Raw genomic sequence first — 19637 nt, forward strand, 5'->3', positions numbered from 1 at the left:
ATGCTGACATACCTAAAATAGCTATCTCGAGGACTAGACAATAAGGAGGATGGAGAGGGAGGGTGGAGTAGGAGGGGAGGAGGGGAGGGGGACACAAAACTGTACCCAAATGGGACTGGCACCATAAAATCCTACAACCTGAAAGATAGACTAAAAGGTTGAACCTTTATAAGGTCCTTAGAGGGAACACCTGAATCAAAGAGCCCTGGAGAGGGTATGATGAAGACTAACCTTAATATCTCTCTTGCTCGCAAGCACCCGCACCCACCCGCCTGCCCCCCCCCCCATATTACCTATCTTATTTTCCCTTGGCACGGGCCTATAACTCCCAGTACCAGAATGAGGTTAACATCCACAATGAGCTATTGATCAGAGAGACCTACAAGGTTTCCCAAAAGAAGGCAGATTTCTGTCAGAGAGCACTTGATGACCCACCAAAGGTTAATGGTAACCCTACTGCTGAAGATACCATATGCTGTTGGTATGGAACATGGAGAGTCCTGGCTAGAATCTAGAATAGAGTCAGTCCCCATACAGTTAGCTTGTGTAGTGTCAGAAGGTGCTACATGAGCAACTGAGGGAAAATGACCAACATCTGTCCAAGCACCTCATGGTCTGAGCTACTCAGCAGCAAACAACCTGACGTGATGCTCACCCAAGTGCAACAGTGGCACATAGCCATGGTGGGTAACCAACTACTCTTAAATTGGCTAACAGATCCCCTCAGTGGAATGGAACCCATAGCTGGAACTGGGAAACAAGTCAGAACCATATCCAAAAATCAAGTTTGCTCTCCAAAATCAAGCTCCCACCAATCTTGAGCTACAAGAGGGCCTACATCTATTAAGTTCTCTCTAAAACAATCATGGTTATCCCATTTATCCAGTGCTGACTTCACTCTCTGTTGGAGAATCTGCTTCTCTTTTTTATACGAATGCAGAACCTGAGGAGAAAATCAGCCCATCGCACCTCACCAGGACCCCAGCTGAAACCATAGAGGAATTGGGGAAATGAACAAGAATGCTGCTTTCTTGGTAAACCTGGTACCAGCACAAGGGTGAAGGAGATAGACACAAAGAACACTCAATTCCTACCAAACCAGGAATCCAGACACACAGAGGCTCCCAAGACCTCATCACTGAATTAGACTTAAAACAAACCCAACATGGCTCAGAGAACTTCATGGAAGAGGGGGCAGAAAGATTGTTAGAGCTACAAGTTGGGACATTATGCACAGAGATATTGCCTCTTACCCATAACTGATGGCTGCCCTCACAATGCATGACCCACATTCCCCAATGAAGAGGGTCCCATCAGAAAGGGGAGGACAGGGAGGAAGTAAATGATGGAACCAACATGGCTGTTTACACACTGAGTATGTACATAACTAACAAAGAAAAAAAATAAACTTAATGGTAAAAGAAGGCAGGCAGGAAGGAAGTAAGTAAAGAAGGAAAGAGGGAGGGAAGGAGGGAGAAAGGCAGCACTGAGTGCATTCTTTGCTAGTGGTTTTTGCCTCACTTGTATTTCCTTGCTTAACTCTTATATTAGCTCTTTTCTTGGATGGCTTTTGCTTTCTATTGTTTCTATGGTGTTGAGGATGGAACATACACTAAGCGAGCACTCCACCATTGAGCCATAGCCCTATTCCTCTCACATTAACCTTTTACAAGAGGTTCAATTAACCCCAGGTCACTCAATACACACTAGGGACCACAGAGATTAAGTAACTTTTCTCTCAACCACCACAATCCTCCCACTCATCTTTGAATTACAACTTGAACCTGGGCCAGCCAGACACAAGCCTGTGCCCCCAAAGGACTCTCTACCAGGTCAGGAAACAGACTGGAAAATCCATCATTCCAGCCCTTTAAGTATAGCCAGGTGCTGGCCATTCACTGGCTGTCTCTGTCCCCAAGCCTCCCTTTGGCAAGTTCCTCTCTGCCTTCAAATGAACACTAAACATCTCTTCAGGAAAGGACTCTCAGATCACCTCCTCTGAGAACTTAATGACAGGCCACAAGAAGGACCAGTGCAGATTAGCAGGTAAGCCCTTACCTTCAAGAACATCAGCCCCATCTCCTAAGTAAGCACACCACAAGTATACTCCCGAATTCCTCTCCTACTACTGCCTGGGTTCCTAGATAAACACTATACCTGGACTCATAGGAGCCCTTTACACAACCCCTCTCTTCTATGTGTGAGGAGGATCTTGCTCCAAGTACATTACCTTAATAAATGCACTTTAAAAAAGCAATTAAGTACTAGCAGTTACAGCCAGCTAGCCCAGAGATTCTGAAAGACTGGTGATTCTACTCACTCTCTACCCTTTGCAGGCCCTGGGGCATTTGTCAATATCTGAAGACATTTTCGGTCTTCATAACTGGAGAATGGTGCTGGCAGCTAGTGTGCAGAGGTCAGGGATGCTGCAACACATAGAATGACTGCCCTCAATGAAGCACCACCTCAAAATGTCAACAGTGGAGCGGGGCATGGTGGCACTTGCCTTTAATCCCAGTACTCAGGAGGCAGAGGTAGGAGGATCACCGTGAGTTCGAGGCCACCCTGAGACTACATAATGAATTCCAGGTCAGCCTGGACTAGGATGAAACCCTATCTTGAAAATCCAGGAAAAAAAATGTCAACAGTGGGGGCCAGAGCACAAGTCTTGCACTAAGTTACCATGCATGCATAGGAGGGGCAGGAAGTGAAGAAAAAAGGTATGTTATGCTCAAATCATAAAGCCACTACTTACGGAAGTTAGATGATTTACCAAGTTAACCCTACACTTGTGAATTTTTCCCCAAAGTCACACAAATATTAAGGAGAGGAGCTGACTGAGGTACGAGAATCGCCATGAGTTCAAGGCCAGCTTGAGACTACAGACTGCATGCCAGATCAGCTTGGGCTAAAGTGAGACTCTACCTCGAAAAAAAAAAAAATAGGCTACAGAGATGGCTCAGCAGTTAAGGTGCTTGCCTGCAAAGCCTAATGACCCAGATTTGATTTCCTAGTACCCACATAAAGCTAGATGCACAAAGTGGCACATGTATCTAGAGATCATTTGCAGTGGCTACAGACCCTGGCATGGCCATTCTATCTCCCTTCCTCTCTCCTTCCCTCTCTCCCCTCCCTCCTTCTCTCTCTCCTTGCAACTAAATAAGTAAATAAGGAGAGCTAGAAATGAGCCTAGCCTTTCTGAGCTTTGACCTAGCACCACCAGTTGCAGTGCTCACCCATCAACCAGGCCACCACCTCTGGGAGGGAACAGGTTAATCTACAGCTCAGGGTAGTCTGGAATACAGGTGCTGATTACAGCAGGTGAAAGAATAGCAGCTAAGCCACAGCTTCTGTAGGACAGCCATCAGATCTAGCAGCCACACTGTTGCACCCCTGCTCCTACCTCATGCAGGCACCTCATGAAGCAGTCAGAGTGACAGGCTTTCTCACCATCTCTCTACCTCTGAGTTGACTAGCCTCCCACAATACCACCCACATATCTTTCTATAGCCTAGAGAAAAATTCACTAAGGTTGAAGTGAGCAGAAGCTAGATGGTGAAAAGACAGGCATGGAGAAGAATGGTATGGCCTGGCTGGGATCCCCAAAGGACCATCTCTAGTCCTGGCCGACACTGCACAAAAACTATCCCAGTCTACACTCCTCTGAGCACTTGCTGTGGGCCAGTTCCTAGACATTCTAGAAAATCTGCAACTTCGCTTTCTTGTCTATGAAATGTTTACTGGGCTGCCCACATTTTAGACACAAATTCCTATCCTAGGAATCCTTCTCTAATAAGGGAAGAGGAAGGGAGAAAGGATGGAAAAGGAAAAGAGAAGGGGAAGGGAAAGGGAAAGGAGGAGGAAAAGTGAAAGAGGAAGGAAAGGGAGAGGGGAGGGAAGGAATGAGAAAAAATGAGGAAGGGAGTAGGAAACAAAAAACATACACGCCTTTAATCCCAGCACTTGGGAGGCTGAGGTAGGAGGACTGCTGTGAGTTCAAGGCCAGCCTAGGACTACAGAGTAAGTGCCAGGTCAGCCTGAGCTAAAATGAGACCCTACCTCAGTGAACTAATAGTATTCTACCTACTTTCCCAAAGGTACTTAAGTGTGGCTCCCAAGAAAGTCAGAAAAGTCAAAAACAAGAGTAGAAACAGAAACCAAGGAAACAAGTACAGACATTTCTTCCTGTGGTCACCTGAGGAAGACTTCCAAGAAATAGCAGCTTTAGAAGGGATCTAGAAATTACATAATGGATGGTATTTCCTCTAAAGAGGAGGAGGTTCCAGAGACAGCTCAACTCTGTCACATCCCAATAGGACTAAGTTGCAACAGAGCAGGGCACAGCCCCAATCACCTAGACAGCTGACATATAAGGAAGCACTTTGCATATGTTAACTCACTTAATCCCACAACCACAAACCGGACTCATAAGCTTTCTTTCCCAGATGAAGAAATTGAGACAGCAAGCACCTAGATGATGGAGACAATAAAGGTGAGAGTGAAACATAATCAACAACACAGCAAACACTGTGCTCTTCGGAACAGTAAGGTAGGGATGAGAAACCTTAGACAGGTGAAATGATGCTCAGAGAAACACAGGTAGCATGTGGATGAAGGCATCTATTGAACTCCAAAACCAAGCTTCTCCCACCATGCTGCTACCCAGACACCCCCATTTCAAACAAGGGTTCCCAGATTTACTAGGAACACTAAGTAACTGTGAAAAACTGTCTTCTACATTTTGAATTTCTGGACAGGGGTTAGGAAGATAGCTCAGCAGTTAAAGGCATTTGCATGAAATTCTGGACAGATCTAAGAATCTACACTGAAGACATTGGTGGCATTCATAAACTGGGAAACCTGAAAATACTTGTCCATGTAACAGGAACAGGTCAGCCACACTAATGATACTCCCCCAGGGTCCTGGTTCTTCCCTCTGAAGGTAATCCCTTAGTACTGAATTCTGAAGCCAATACGCTAATGAAATAGGATACTTATCAGTTGGTTCATACAGAAAAGAAAGTGTCTCCAAAAAGCCACAGGCCACATAAGGATCATTTGACTTGGGCTTTGTCTTAGACTTACTGGGGACAACTCACAGTTGCCTAATGAAGCAAAAGGGCAGTGCCCACAGTCCCAAATGTCTCTGGATGACTCCATCACAGCTAGTACTGCAAAGGGTCCAACAAAGGGACACATGCTCCCACTCACCCAACCATGCCCAGCAGACCTTCCCCCCAAGAGGCAGATTACTATCCTGTACACACTCTCAAAAGCCCCCAGACTCTTCTACAGTATCAGTGACACCCCCCAAGCTATAAGCCTACTCTCCGTCATGACTTCAGACCATGTCTATCCCCGTTACTCCCATCCTCCTAGAAAAGGAACCTGAACACAGGCACTTGCTGAATAAAAGCTTTAGAACATAAACTAGAGGGGAAAGCTGAAGCAACTTTCCCCACAAGGCCTTAGGGGATACACAGGAATATAGCAAGAGGTACACAGTGCACACTCAGCCCACCAAGAATATGTGGGACTACAGTGTGATGACAGTACACACCTCAACAGCAGGGCAGGACCAGAACACAATGCAAGGCCACATGGGAACACAGGGAACATTACCAGGGTACTTGGGACATGCCAGCCCTGGGCTAACCCTGTACTAGCCTCAGCAGTAGCCTTTCTCTGGCCCAAGAAACCAAGATTATCAGTGAATGACAAGCTCTTCAGAGCCTAAGCCTGACAAATGAAGACTAATGACCACCTATCGATCACCTGCACACACAGTAGGCAGGAGGCCAGGAAGTGACAAAGACTGTTCAAGTGAGCCAAGGACAAGAAAACCAACAGCTGACAATGAGGATCCAATCAGCTGGAAGATCACACACCTGACCCCCACATGACTCCACAGCACTTGGGCCACAGCAATGGCAAGATTGTCTGTACGGCATACACCTGCTCAATGTGAAGGACAACTGGGCTGCTAGAAACAAAAGTGGTGTTACCTTGTAAAGAAGTTACTAAATGGCCCCAGTATTTTCAATTTTATCCCCTCCTCAGTTTCATCAACACAGTCTTGCTGGGGTAAGCCACTGGTTTCCTTGATGGAGCTCAGGGTGACATCAGTAAACTGTGGGTCATCGTCATTCTCCAGGGTCACAATAGCACTGGAACTGCTCGTGACCATGAGATCCAAGATGTCCTCATTGCTAACAGACAGTGTGGCTGATAGCTCTGTACCAAGACTAGACACACTGCAGACAGAAACATTGTCACTGCGACTCAGGGCCTTGGAGGTGGGACTGTAGAGTTTCACTGAGTCATAGCCTGTCCTGGGAAATGTGGAGGACTTGCGCACAGCCTGCTCCTGCTCAGTGCCTGTAGGAGCTGGGTGCACACAAGATGGAAGGGGGCATGCGCTCTGGAAGGCTCGCTCAGGGATGATCTCTGACTCAGACTGTTTTCTCTTCACGTGGACCACACTGCAAGGGACAGGTTCTGGGTTGCTAATTTCCAGGGTAGGAATGCCCGAGTCCACTGAGTGAAGGCTGTGTCGATCGTCCAAAGCACCAAGTTTTAGTGTGGGCCCATACTCAGGGACCAAGAGGGAGCTGGGTGTTTTTACACTCAAGGGTTGCAGGTTCTGAAGACAGTTTCTTGATCGACCATCCACAATGCCCATCAAGGCTACGCCATTTGTAGAGGTGGAAAGGTTTCCATCAGTCATCTTGGTCCAAGGAGAAACTAGAGAAACACAGACATGGAAATTAAGAAGGTGAATGTAAAACCCAAAGATATTATTCCTAGACAATTTGAATGGTCTGACACTCTTCTGAAGGGGATACAATTTTAAAAGTCCTACAAGTTGGATATGATAGTATACACCCATAACCCTAGCATTCAAGAGACTAAGGCAGGAGGATGTTGATGACCCCATGGCAAAATAAAATAAAATAAAAACAAGGAGCTGGGGATGTAGTTCAGTGGTAGCATGCTTGCCAAGCATGCATGAGGACCTGGGTACCACAAAAACAAACAAAGAAGTCCTATATATTCCAGTTATGACAGAATCAGAGATTTAACAGACTCTCTGGGAAGATAACTCAAATAAAGGCCCCATCTAGAAAGAACACAACCATCTGTATCATCCATATGTCAGCCAGACCAGCAATGGAAGCACAGAGTTTGTGCTAGGCAGGAGGAAGTTTTATGGGTAGGTATATGCTATAGTTTGGATCTTTAATTCTTCCTCAAAAGGACCACATGTTGAAGGCTTGGTCCCCATTCTGCTGTGCAAATGGGAGGTGGTAAAGCCTTGTGGAAAGAAGCAAAACATCAGGGTACACCACTGAAGAGGAAATTGAGCCTCCAGGTTCTTCTGTTGCTCTCCTTGTTTCCTGGACACCATGAGTAAACAGAACTTGTCACCTTCTCCTATCATGAAGTTTGTCCTAGGCACAAATCAACAATCAACAGGGCCAAATGACCAAGGACTGGAACCTCTGAAACCTTGAGCCAAAATAAACCCTTCCTCCTCACTGTTTAGCACAAGTATTTTGCCATTATAACACAAAGGGATAATTTATAAACAGTATACCTCAGTCCAAAAGTATGTGAACTCAGAGCAGGTAGTGGAGCTCAATGGTACCGCCTGCCAAAGATAAGCAATCCACCTCACTCTAAGATGGCATAAAAATCAAGCTAACTTCATTAGGTCAGAAAAGCAGCAAAATAGATTACAAATACCATCTGCAGTGAGACTGCCCTTCCATAGCCCAGCAAGCTTACTTATGTCCAGGGCAGGACATACTATTCCTTTACGACAACAGAAGCCAGGCACTCAAATGGTCCAAGATCACACTGCTAACGTAGCAATAGTAGGATTGGGGCTTCAGGACAAAGTAGGCTATCTGTACCTTATGGCTTGGTGTAACATCATAAAACCCAGCAGAGGAGGTTGGTTCAGTAAACAAACCTGGAGAAAATTCCAACCTGGAAAACATAGCCCAAGCACACTGCCAATCCTATTTTCTTTCAAAATGTCAAAACTAAACAGATCAGATGGTGACCATAACTTGACCACAGAGTAGAACAACAAAGGCCCATGACTTTGGACTCCAGTCACTCCTGGATTCTAACCCCAGCTCCACTATATAGATGGCCTTGAGAGAATTAAAAACCAAGGAAAGCGCTGCACGGGCACTTGGCCAATGTGGGCACTTTACTAACAGCTGCTGTCACCAAACAGGAAGTGGCTAAAGGCTCTAAAGCACAGGAGATAACAGCAGCACGCTCACTGAGGGGTATACTGCTCAGCCTGTGCAAGGAACCTCAAGAAGCCAATGGCAGAAGCAAATATAATAAAAGCAGAAAAGGAAGCTGAGGTAGAAGGACTGCCATGATATCTGGGCTACAGACTAAGTTCCAGGTCACTCAAGCCTGAGCAAGAGTGAGACCCTGCCTCAAAAAACACACCAAAAGGGCTATAGAGATGTCTTAGTGGTTAAGGCACTTGTCTGCAAAGCCAAAGGACCCAGGTTTGATTCACCAGGACCCATATAAAGCCAGATGCACAAGGTGGCACATGTGCCTGGAGTTCATATGCAGTGGGTAGAGGCCCTGGCACACCCATTCTCTATCTCTCTCAAATAAATATTTAAACTCAAAAACAAAAATATAAAAGTAGAAAAGGGAGAGGGGAATAATTCCCATCCCTCCCAGTAACTGAAGGAGCCAATGAGATAGTGCAGCAGAAAACAAAAATAGAAATGTGAAGGAATGAATTGAATGGCAGAACTCAGAAATAGATTGAATGACATACAAACTTGAAACATGACCCAATGAGCAAGGAAGGCTAATTTAACTCTGGAACTGTGCTGATTATCCATTTTAATTAGAAGCTAGAATTACATTATACTACACCTAAACATAAATGCACATAAAAATTAAAATTTGTCACGTAAGTGAAATTATACAGGGGCTGCAAAAAAAAAAAAAAAGTTTCTTAAACTTACAGACAAAAACAATTCATCCTCCAGAGGGATCTGGGCATTGCTAAGTCCAGCATCCCTACAAGGCAAGGTCACAACACACTACTTCTGTGTCCCCTCCAGCTGTCATATTACCCAACAATAACAATCACAGCTGAAGAGATGGCTCAGCAGGCACTTGCTTGCAAAGCCTGCCTGCCCGGGTTGGATTCCTCAGTACTCATGTAAAGCCATATGCACAAAGTGCTGCATGTGTCTGAAGTTCACCTGCAGGGGCAGGAGGTCCTAACATGCCCATACTCACGCATATTCTTCCCCCCGCCCAATAAATAAATGAATGTTTAAAAAAATCACAAATAATATAGGTACAGGGCTAAGGAAATGACTCAATGGGTAAAGTGCTTGCCACACAAGCATGAGGACCAAAATTAAGACCCACAGCAATCATGCAAGTAAATGCCTGTTATGGTGGTGCATACCTATAATCCAATCTAAGCACTGGGGAGGCAGGGCAGGGAATCCCTGGGCTCACAAGCTAGTCTAGCTGAATTAGTGAGCTCCAAGTTCAGTGATAGACACCCCCTACCATCCCAAAGAATATGGTAGAGTGTGATTGAGGAAGACACCTGACATGAACCTCTGGCCTCCACATGTACATACTCACATATACATGCACTAACATGCATACACACATACACCACACCCACATAATACAAACAAAAAAAGACATACGTAGATTCAAGCATACACAAATTAAAAGTTGTAATTATTAAATTAAAATGAAATACATATTTTTATCCTCTAGTTAAGAGGTAATCTTTTAGAGTTGAAATCAATCAGAATTATCAATACTCCATCCACACCCCAACAGATCAAACTGGCAAAAAGCATGATCAGAAGAAGAAATCCTAACAGTACCCAGGGCTGATCCCGTTGGCAGGCACAGATGAAATTCCCAGCCACTTACCAGCTAGCATGACCTCAAAAGATGTACTTAGCCTTTCTAAGCCTCAACCTCCCTCCTCCTCTCCAGTAGTGAAATAGGGCGATACCATTTTACAAACTGGTCTGGAGACAAGCAATGAGAAGGTTCGGGAAAGCACTCACAGACTCATACCTGACACCCACCAGGTACCTAATAAAGATGCATTCCTTTTGTTTCTAGTCACAAAAAGCCAAGGTGCCTGCAAAAGATGAAGCTGAACTGTTACCCACAAGAAATTCTGTCCCTAGAGTAGATGGGGAAGTCAACACCACTACTATCTATAGTATGAGAAGCCAAGTTAAGTGAGACAAGAGCATGTCAATCATGGCATTCCAAGGACCCCTTCTCTCAACCTTGCCAAAATGAACACACAGAGAGGGAGGGAGGGGGGCTGAGAGGCAGAGTCACATTGCACCCTCCCTCTATTCTGCTCTCTTTTGCTCTAGGTGGCCAGGGGCAGCATCCCCCAGGGCCTCTTCCAGGGAGAAGCCAGATAACCCCCAAGGCCTCAGCTGGTTCCTTAAATCTCAGGAACAGTGCGTCAGTCTTCAGGGAAATAAGCCTAAGAGGAGAAAAAGTATTTCCGATTGCAACATACTATAGGGCCAAACTCTGCAAAGGGCCAGAGCCACCTGTTCTCTAGCTCCTCTTCCTGGTGCCACAAGCACCATAAATCCAGAGGCCACACTCCAGGCCTCCTGCCTCTGCCAATGCTCCTTAAGCAAAGTGGGGGAGGGGGGAGTTTACACAAAAAAGGCACATGCTTCTGACACAGGCTAGCCAAAAGCAGATGGCCTGCCTCCAAGTCACATGCTTTCTAAACACAGACTAAGCCTGAATTCCCCACAATAAGCAGTCACACGGGCCCTCCCCATCATCTCTGACTACCTCCCCTGCCTCTCAACATCCAGCCAACTGGGCCACTGTGGGGCAGAGGAGTTCTCCCTGGCAAGGTCATCAGGGACCTCTAGGCTCCAGCAATGTATACCTCAGCACAGCCTCCCCAGATCTTCCAAGGAGCTGCAGGGCTCCTCACCCAGGTTCCTTTTAGTCACATCTCACCTAAAACAATGAATTTTACAACTTCTCTCATATCTTTCTCCCCACTGTATTTGATTTCAAACAGGCACAGTTCTACTCTGTTTGGATACTATTGCCTGGCCATCAGCCTAGTATGATTCAAAAAAGTATGTTCTTAATAAATTACCAACCACCAAGTTCTTAGTGAGCAGGTTCCAGAGCCAGTCCCATCCAAGCAGGCTGTTAAAAGCCAAGAACAAGAGAGCACGAGAAGCAGCACCACAAGGAAGAAGCCCCCGAGTCCCTGGTTGTGTGTGCAGACAACCATCCCACACCAGCAGCTAAGCTGTGATCAACCTGTAGAAGATCACTGTCCTGGACAATGAAGAAGGTGAAGTAAAGTCCCTCCTCTAACTTGTTTTCTAAAGTGAACATGGCTAACATGCCAGACACAATCTCCCTACCATGGCCACCATGGTCTGGGCAGCCCCAGGCACTGGGTGACTGGGTGGGCTCAGGAAGGAAGGAACAGCCCCAACAGCCAACTCCCGCAGCATGCTCAAGGGACACAGAAATGCGGGGCAAATGGAGATTAGGCACCACTTTCCAGACAACAGTAACACACACAAGATGTGAAGCAGGGATAAAAGGAAGACTGCTTTAATTCTACACAGTAAGATCATCTGAGTGTTAGTAAGTCCCACACCAAGCTCTGCAGGAAGCAAAGAGGAAAATTGCTCTAGGGTCTGAAACAACCCATTCACAACCCTCCCCCCCTTTTAAAAAAAAAAAGGCTGGGCTGGAGAGATGGCTTAGCCATTAAGGCGCTTGCCTGCAAAGCCTACAGACCCAGGTTCAATTCTTCAGATCATACATAAGTCAGATGCACAAGGTGGTGCATGTATCTGCAGTGGCTGGGCAGTGGCTGCAAGCCCCGTCACATTCATTCTCTCTATAATTCTGTCTCAAATAAAAATAAACTTAAAAAAGAAAAAAAAGGCTAAATGAAGCTGGGCATGGTAGGACATACCTTTAATACTAGCACTCAGGAGGCAGAGGGAGGAGGAACACTCTTGAGTTCAAGGCCAGCCTAGCACTCTACCTGGGCTATGTAAAACCTCACCACAAAAAAAAAAAAAAGAAAGAAAGAAAAAAGAAGAAAAGAAGGGGGCCAGGTATGTGAAGACAATCCACTCATCTGATTTTCCCCTCAGAATCACTGACATTAGGTCTTGGTCGAAGTCCTCAAGGATGCCCAAACCAATTGATTCAGTTTTGTGGTGGATCCCCTCCTTATTTCTGGAGAAGTCATACTGCCATCTGTGCTAGTAGCCTCTGGCATGCCTCTGGGGCCTGCCCTGTCCACTCCTTCCTGGATGTTTCCAAGGACAACAACCTCCTGGAACTTCAACAGCAAGGGGACACCACAGCTCCAGCACACAAAGGGCAGGACAGCACACTCACTCTTGCTGTTATGCCTTCCTAGCTCTGCATGAAGCAAAGAGGAAAACTGCTCTAGGGCTTGAAACAACCTAACCACCACAGGGGCCCTCTCTTCCTGGTTCCTTGGTTCTCATTCTAGAGGCCAAGCACCCACAACTTGTTTCTATTCTGCCACGGCCAAAGCCAACATGTCAGGCAGACAGGACTAGGCCTGTAATACCAGCCACCACACCTAAGCATCACCATAAAACTACCACTCAATGCAGACAGGTGTTATGCTAAACACAACCTTATGAGCTAGGTATTGCCCACACTGCACAAAGGGGTAAACCAAGGTCTCTACTGTACGCCTAGGCGTGGCACTAGACCTCTGAGTTTGCAACTCCAAGGCCCTTGGGAACATTCCTGTTAGTAAAATACAAACACAAATGTCAGGAACCCCTTCTCATCCCATGGAAAAAGGCAATGTCCTCACCAACTCACTCATGAGAACAGCATAACCCAGCAAAGTCAATGCACTAATAGGTCTAGCCTCCCAGAGCAACCCCACCTGAATCTTATCCCCAGCACCCACATCTTTCTCCACAAGGCTTCTTGAAGATTCCATGTTTCCTGGTGAGGGTTCTGGTAAGACTAATAACCTCCTCACAGAAGTGGTGTCTACACTAGTCTACATGGCAACCCAGCACACAGGGCAGCTCTAGAGAAACAGTGCAATTGAGCTTCAGGATAGAGTCTAATGCCAAGAAGAAATCAATGGATACATAAGGCATCACCCCATGTGAATTCCTCTGCTTTGTACAGGTCTCTGCATCACTGAATGGGAGACAAGTCTCTTTAATTCACATTTTGACTGTGGCAAGGAAGGCTAGACCAGTCCTGGGCCTCTGGTGCTATAGGATAGATGCCTGTAGCACTGCACTCAGCATTTACACCCATCGAGGTAGCCCCCACCAGCACCAAGAGCTAGAACACTAATAGCAAATCACAGGCCGAGAGAACCTCTATGTTGAGCTAGCTTAGATCTGGCTAGTAAGTGACACACACACCACCACGACCAAGAAGGGGTTTGTCTACATTGCGTACACTGGAAAGTTCAACTATAAAGGCAGTGTTTCTTTTGGGGTTTTTGTTTGTTTGTTTTCAGGTAGGGTCTCTCTCTAGCCCAGGCTGACCTGGAATATAGTTTCAGGCTGCCTTTGAACTTACAGAGATCCTTCAACCTCTGCTTCCCAAGTGCTAGGATTAAAGACTTCTATTTTCTTTTTTTTTTTTTTTTTTGGTGCAGTATTGTAGGAAAATGTATGCATCGCATGCACATACATGTGAAAGCCAGAGGAAGATGGCAGGTGTCTTCCTCTATACCTCTTCTATCCTATTTAACTGAGACAAAGCTTCTCACTAAACCTGGAGCTCCTTGTTGTTTCAGTTAGACTGGCTGACCAGGAAGCCCCAGTGATCCTCCTGTCTCCATCCCCTCCTTACTGGGGTTCCTGGTACAAGTGGCCATGCCCAGCTTTTTACATGGCTGCTGGGAATCAAACTCAGGTCCTCATGCTTGCACAGCAAGTGCTCTTACCCACTGAGACTTCTCCCCAGCCCAAAACAGATTATCCTTTAGGACAAAAATAATCCTAAAAAACTGCCTAGAGGGCTGAAGAAATGGTTCTTTGGTAAAGGTGCTTGCTTGCAGAGCCTAGAAACCCAAGTTTGATTCACCAATACCCACATAAAGCCAGATGTGCAGTGGCGCATGTATCTGGAGTTTGTATGCAGTGGCTGGAGGCCCTGGTGCACCCATTCTTATTCATTCTCTCTGCTTGAAAATAAATAAATAAAAATATATAATAGGGCTGGAGAGATGGCTTGGTGGTTAAGGTGCTTGCCTGCAAAGCCTAACCACTCAGGTTCAATTCCCCAGTACCCACATAAAGCTGGATGCACAAGGTGGCACATGTGTCTGGAGTTCATTTGCAGTGTCTGGAGGCCCTGGCATGCCCATTTTCTATCTGCTCCCCCATTAAGTAAGTAAAAAAATATATATGAAATAAAACTTCCTAGAAATACATAATCACCTAAGAGTAAAGGGCAGCTTCCAAGCCCCCTGAACTGACCAAAAAGGTGGGGAAAGTTTCATCCATACATACAAGGCTCAAAGTGACATGAACCTGTCCAGGGTGTTCAAAGGTCCCTTCTAAGTCCTAAGGCACAGACATTTAACTTGCCCTAGGCACAGTGTTATGATTTAAAGGCCTAAATGGGTAACTGTAAATTAAGGACGCAGGACATATGCAATGGTTTCACCTGTCCAAAATAATCAGTTATCTTTAGCAAATTACCAAACCCCACTGACATAAGTACCTGTGAAGTACTGACAAATTCTATAGGAAGACCTTCAGACCAGCTCACAAAGGCAATGGAATTTAAAACCTTAATTTTGAATGAATTATTTTCACACCATTGATCGTGTGCTGTACATGCTAGGAGCACATGCTCTAATCACAAAGCAAGCCTATCAAGTACACTGAAGAACTGAAACTCAGAGAAGAAAAGTAATTGGTTCAAAGCCACACAACAGGGAAATTGGGTTCAGACCAAGTTTGACATAGAAGTTCCACACATGGTTGCTGGAATGCTTAAGAATAATCAGTATGGGCTGGAGAGATGGCTTAGCGGTTAAGCGCTTGCCTGTGAAGCCTAAGGACCCCGGTTCGAGGCTCGGTTCCCCAGGTCCCACGTTAGCCAGATGCACAAGGGGGCGCAGGCGTCTGGAGTTCGTTTGCAGAGGCTGGAAGCCCTGGCGCGCCCATTCTCTCTCTTCCTCTATCTGTCTTTCTCTCTGTCTGTCGCTCTCAAATAAATAAATAAATAATTTTAAAAAAAAGAATAATCAGTATGTTAAACACCTAACAACTCTCATTTTTGTAGTTATGTTGAGTTCAGCAGAAAAGCTTCAAAATAAAATGGGCAGGGATGAGAGGGGACTACAGGCTGTGGAATAGACTACTTAAGTTCAGTCTCAGCTCTTTCACTTACCAGCTTTGTAACCTTACACAGTGTAACTCCATGTACCTCCATTTCACTCTAGCAACATGGGGACAATACTAAACCCTACTTCATCAGGCAATTGATAAAATTAGGGCTAGAAGTCCATATAAAGCCTTTAGATTCGTGCCTGGCACAGCTGAGCCTTCTAAGATATTGGCTGATGTTATACTTCTGGGCAGCAGAGAGGGACAGCCAACTCAGCCCACTATTTTAGCAACACATTTGCATAAGCAAGCCAGAAACAGTACTCAAGGCATGAACACACAGCTTCTTCCTGTCCCCAACATCTCTCCTCTCACCTGCTGTGTGATACTGACTGAATTCTAGGTCTCACCCTCCCCAGCTATGCAATGAGGTTTAGCCAAACTGAGAGTCAAGAAGTCACAATGCAGACCCAAGAAACTTGTACAACTGCTTCTAAAAAAAAATGTCAGCAAACAATGCTCAGTTTCCTAATGCTCTCTCTTATGTGACATATTGTCATACAGAGAAGCAATAAATCCTCTCCAAGGTCTCAAGACCTCACAAGCATCCACAATATGTGGGCAAATATGCCCTGTGCTGAGGCTGAGGCTGAGGCAAGAATTTCATGAGCCCAGACCCAGGAAACAGGCAAGGCTCCCTGAAAAATCAGGTTCTCACTTTTAGAGAAGCCCACATAGAAAGAGAAGCAGAAACATGAGAGTTAAGGGACAATAGGGGTGGGGGCTAACAGAACAACTGAAAGTGCAGGGGCCAAGTGCAGCACTCACTGAATGGGAGGAAATGGGCTGGAAACAAACTATAAAACTTCTGCTGCACAAACATGAATCAAGCCCAGCCCAGTGAAGGTACAGTACTAATCAAGAGCAGGGAGGTATGCTGGGACCACAAAGGACACTAAGGTGAGCAGAGCCTTGCCCATGACCTGCACCTCTGCCTCTCTTATCTTACCTTCCTTAATGTTCCCCAGAGTGTATTTAACCAGTAATCACCACCTAGGAGCCCATTACAGCTGGTTCTCATGGGGATTGGTGCTGGGGATCTCAGGTGGTCAAACTCATACATACAACTAACAGAGCAGCAAAAGGAGGGGATGGGGAGAGAAGCCATTCCCAAACCTGAGAGTTTGGACTAGCACTTTGCTAGATACACTGGGCAATAAAAGTGTTCCAAGAGTGCTATAAGGACTAACCTAGTCCCTGTAATACACCTATCAATGACCACAGGCAAAGCACCCTCCATAAAAAGCTGCCAAGACCGCTAACTAGATGCTAACCTCCTACAGATGGAGGTACTGGGGGAAAGAGGGAACAACTGCTCACCAAGCGATTCCTCTTTAGCCAGCCTATATGATATAATCACAGGGTGACCAGGGCCTCCAGGAGTGACAAAGTGCAGTAGTGCAAACAGAACCTTCCAGAACCAAGTTTCCAATTCCATCTCAGAGATAAGGCTACCCCATGTCACTTTAACACACACACAAAAAAAATAATTTTGGCCGGGCTAGTGGCGCACACCTTTAAACCCAGCACTTGGGAGGCAGGAAGATCGCTGTGAGTTCGAAGCCAGCGTGGGACTACATAGTGAAATCCAGGTCAGCTTGGGCTGCAGTGGGACCCTACCTTGGGGGGGATGGGGGAATCAGTTTCATTGAATCTGGCCAAGAGACGTCTCCAAAATGTTCAGGGCCTGACTTCACTGAGGCTCCATCTGGAGTCTGCAGGAGCCAGCGCCCCGGACATGGGCTGAGACACTTCTGCAGGGATGGGGGAGGCAAAGTTGTGAGTTGTTCCTGCAGCCTCCCGGCAAGCCGGACGCAAAAGGTCTGCACAGCAAGATCGCGTGCTCAGCGAGAAAGGAAGTCTTCAGCCAAGGGATGGGGAAAGCTGAGGAGGACGCGGAGCTTGGGGTACAAAGAGTTCCACCGCCTGTGACAGGGTGCGAGGACGCAGTCGCGGAGCTCGGAAGCGGACTCCACACAGCGGGAGCTCAGTGTGTGAGGGGAAACTTTGCACCAAGTTCCGGAAAAGCAACATATCGCAGCACGGTCTCATCTCCCGCAGCCGCTTGCGGCCCCGACCCGGACCCGCCAAGGCGCCTCCCACTCGCACCTTCACCCCTGAGCCTGGACCGCGCCCCGGATCCCACCCGCGCCTCCTCGTTCCTGGAGCCTAGCGGTCTGGTTCCTCCAGGAGGCCCTCAATACCGAATTAATGCGGCTCCGACGCCATTCCCTGGCCGCGGGCCTGCAGCCTAGACTCCGCGGAACCGCAACTTGCTGGGTTCCGACAAGAAACGCAGCAGACGCCGCTCCCAGGCAGGTGCGCGCCAGCCGCGCACCGTGGCCAGGCCAGGCCCCACCCCCAGGCTCATCGCCACGCCCTCGCGCTCCTGACCACGCCCCTCCGGCCCTCCGCGGCTCTTCCGCCCGGGCCGGGCCCCCCACCCCCACCCCGCCGCCGCACCCCGTCTGCGCTGGGAGCGTTTAGCTCGCTCGCCTGCCCCTCCTCCGGCCCGCCCATCTTTCCTCCACCGACCTTAGGGGGCACGCCCTCCACCCTTTTCTGTCCAGAAGTCCAGGCAGAGCTGTGAGGACAAGCCCTCAGCGGGTCATCTTATCCACCCAAGTGCTGCAGATGCCGGTACGGGACCCCTTACCTGTTCGGCTCCGCCCGCGGCCATCTTGGAAGTGGAAAACTGCAAGGACGGGGAGGGGGCGCAAGCGAGCTGGACCAGGCATGAGGAGCCGAGCTGCGGATCTCATCGATGGGGCGCCCCGGCACCGGAGGTAGCCAGGTCCCCTACCAGCCAAAGGGAGATGGGTGTGAGCTCAGATCTAGATGTATAGCCTTGAAAGGGTTCTTCCGCATCCTTCTTGATCAATCTTAGTCTCTTCATCAGTAAAACAGGCTTGTCTCATCGCTGGTTCCTTGCACTTAACACTTGTCTGCGCTTTTATACCACCTGGGGTATTCTTAAACGCCACAGTCCGGCTGGAGAGATGGCTTAGCGGTTAAGGCGCTGGCCTGCGAAGCCAAAGGACCCACTCTCGATTTCTGAGAACCCACCGATGCACAAGGTGGCGCATGTGTCTGGAGTTCATCTGCAGCAGCTGGAGGCCCTGGTTACTCTCTCTCACGTAAATAAAAATATTTTTAATCTCTAACGACCCGGTAGTGCCCAGGCCCGTTAAAGCTCGTCTTCTAGAGGTGTGATGCAGAGTTTATCCGTGTTTTGAAAGCTGAATAGTATGCAGACTGGTTGGGAACTGCTGGCCTGTTGTTCATAGTTATTTTATTTGCTTCAGTGCTGTAAAAGTTGCCAAGATGCGGTCTTTGAAGGTAGAAGTCCTCACGCCTGCTTCAGAGAGTTGATACAAGGCCCGAATAAGATACTGTAATAAGTAATTAGTCCTCACCCCCTTCTAGATGCTTCCGGAACCAGCCCCAGCTCATGCCTTTACTGCAGTGTCATTCCCCCCTCCCCCGCCTGAGAAATAGCCGAGACTTGAGTATCTATTAACTTGTCATTACATTTTGAGGCAACCATAACAAGACATTCAGATAGCCTAGGTTTACAACAAGACCCTTGAGGGTTGTGGGCGAGCCTGAAGGACCAGCCTTCCTCAAGAAAAGTTATCTCCCTGTAGCATCAGTAAGCCCGAAGATGGAGAGTCTTCACTGCTGTCCTTAGGAGTGAGGCACAGAACCCTTAGTTTGTGCTTCCTCCTGGATCATGACTCTAAAAATTGTTGACACCCCCTTGTTAATGATGGCAGGAGAGTGCAGATTTAGATAAAAGTCAATTTATTGGTATAATACAGAGCTGAAGGGCTCCCAAGGTACCCCAGCATTTGTGCATAATGGAAGCTTTGTAGGTGCTGAAGTTGCTGGTGGTTTTGTGAGGACCATGCCTGGTTTCCATCGTACCACTCCGCACCCTCACAAGCTTACTTTCAATTCAGTTGCGTCCTAACACATTGTATCAGAAGGTCTGCTTGCACAAGGTTCCTTGGGACTCCCCACCTCTCAGCCCTAAACTTAAGTCTCAGGGCTTTAAAACCTCTACAATGTGAAGTAGTTAGAGGCAAAGCACTTGTTGGCTATAGGTTTGTGATTGGCGCCCTCTGTCTGCTTTGCCCATGCTCTCACCAGCCTGCTCTTCCTGCC

General features: G+C 47.2%; 1 protein-coding gene across 1 annotated transcript in view; it reads right to left on the reverse strand.

Annotated features, from left to right (window-relative positions):
* Tbc1d14 (TBC1 domain family member 14) overlaps nt 1-18194 on the reverse strand; it is a 179539-nt gene extending 161345 nt beyond the window's left edge. The window contains exons 1-2 of the mRNA XM_004655987.2: nt 18127-18194; nt 6006-6744 (exon numbers count right to left, since the gene is read on the reverse strand). Coding sequence (XP_004656044.1) covers nt 6006-6727 — 722 coding nt within the window. The 5' untranslated portion in view covers nt 6728-6744; nt 18127-18194. The remainder of the gene's footprint in view (nt 1-6005; nt 6745-18126) is intronic.
* Nucleotides 18195-19637: the final 1443 nt, after the last annotated feature.

This window comes from Jaculus jaculus, chromosome 11 (assembly GCF_020740685.1).
Source record: "Jaculus jaculus isolate mJacJac1 chromosome 11, mJacJac1.mat.Y.cur, whole genome shotgun sequence".
Lineage (NCBI taxonomy): Eukaryota > Metazoa > Chordata > Mammalia > Rodentia > Dipodidae > Jaculus > Jaculus jaculus.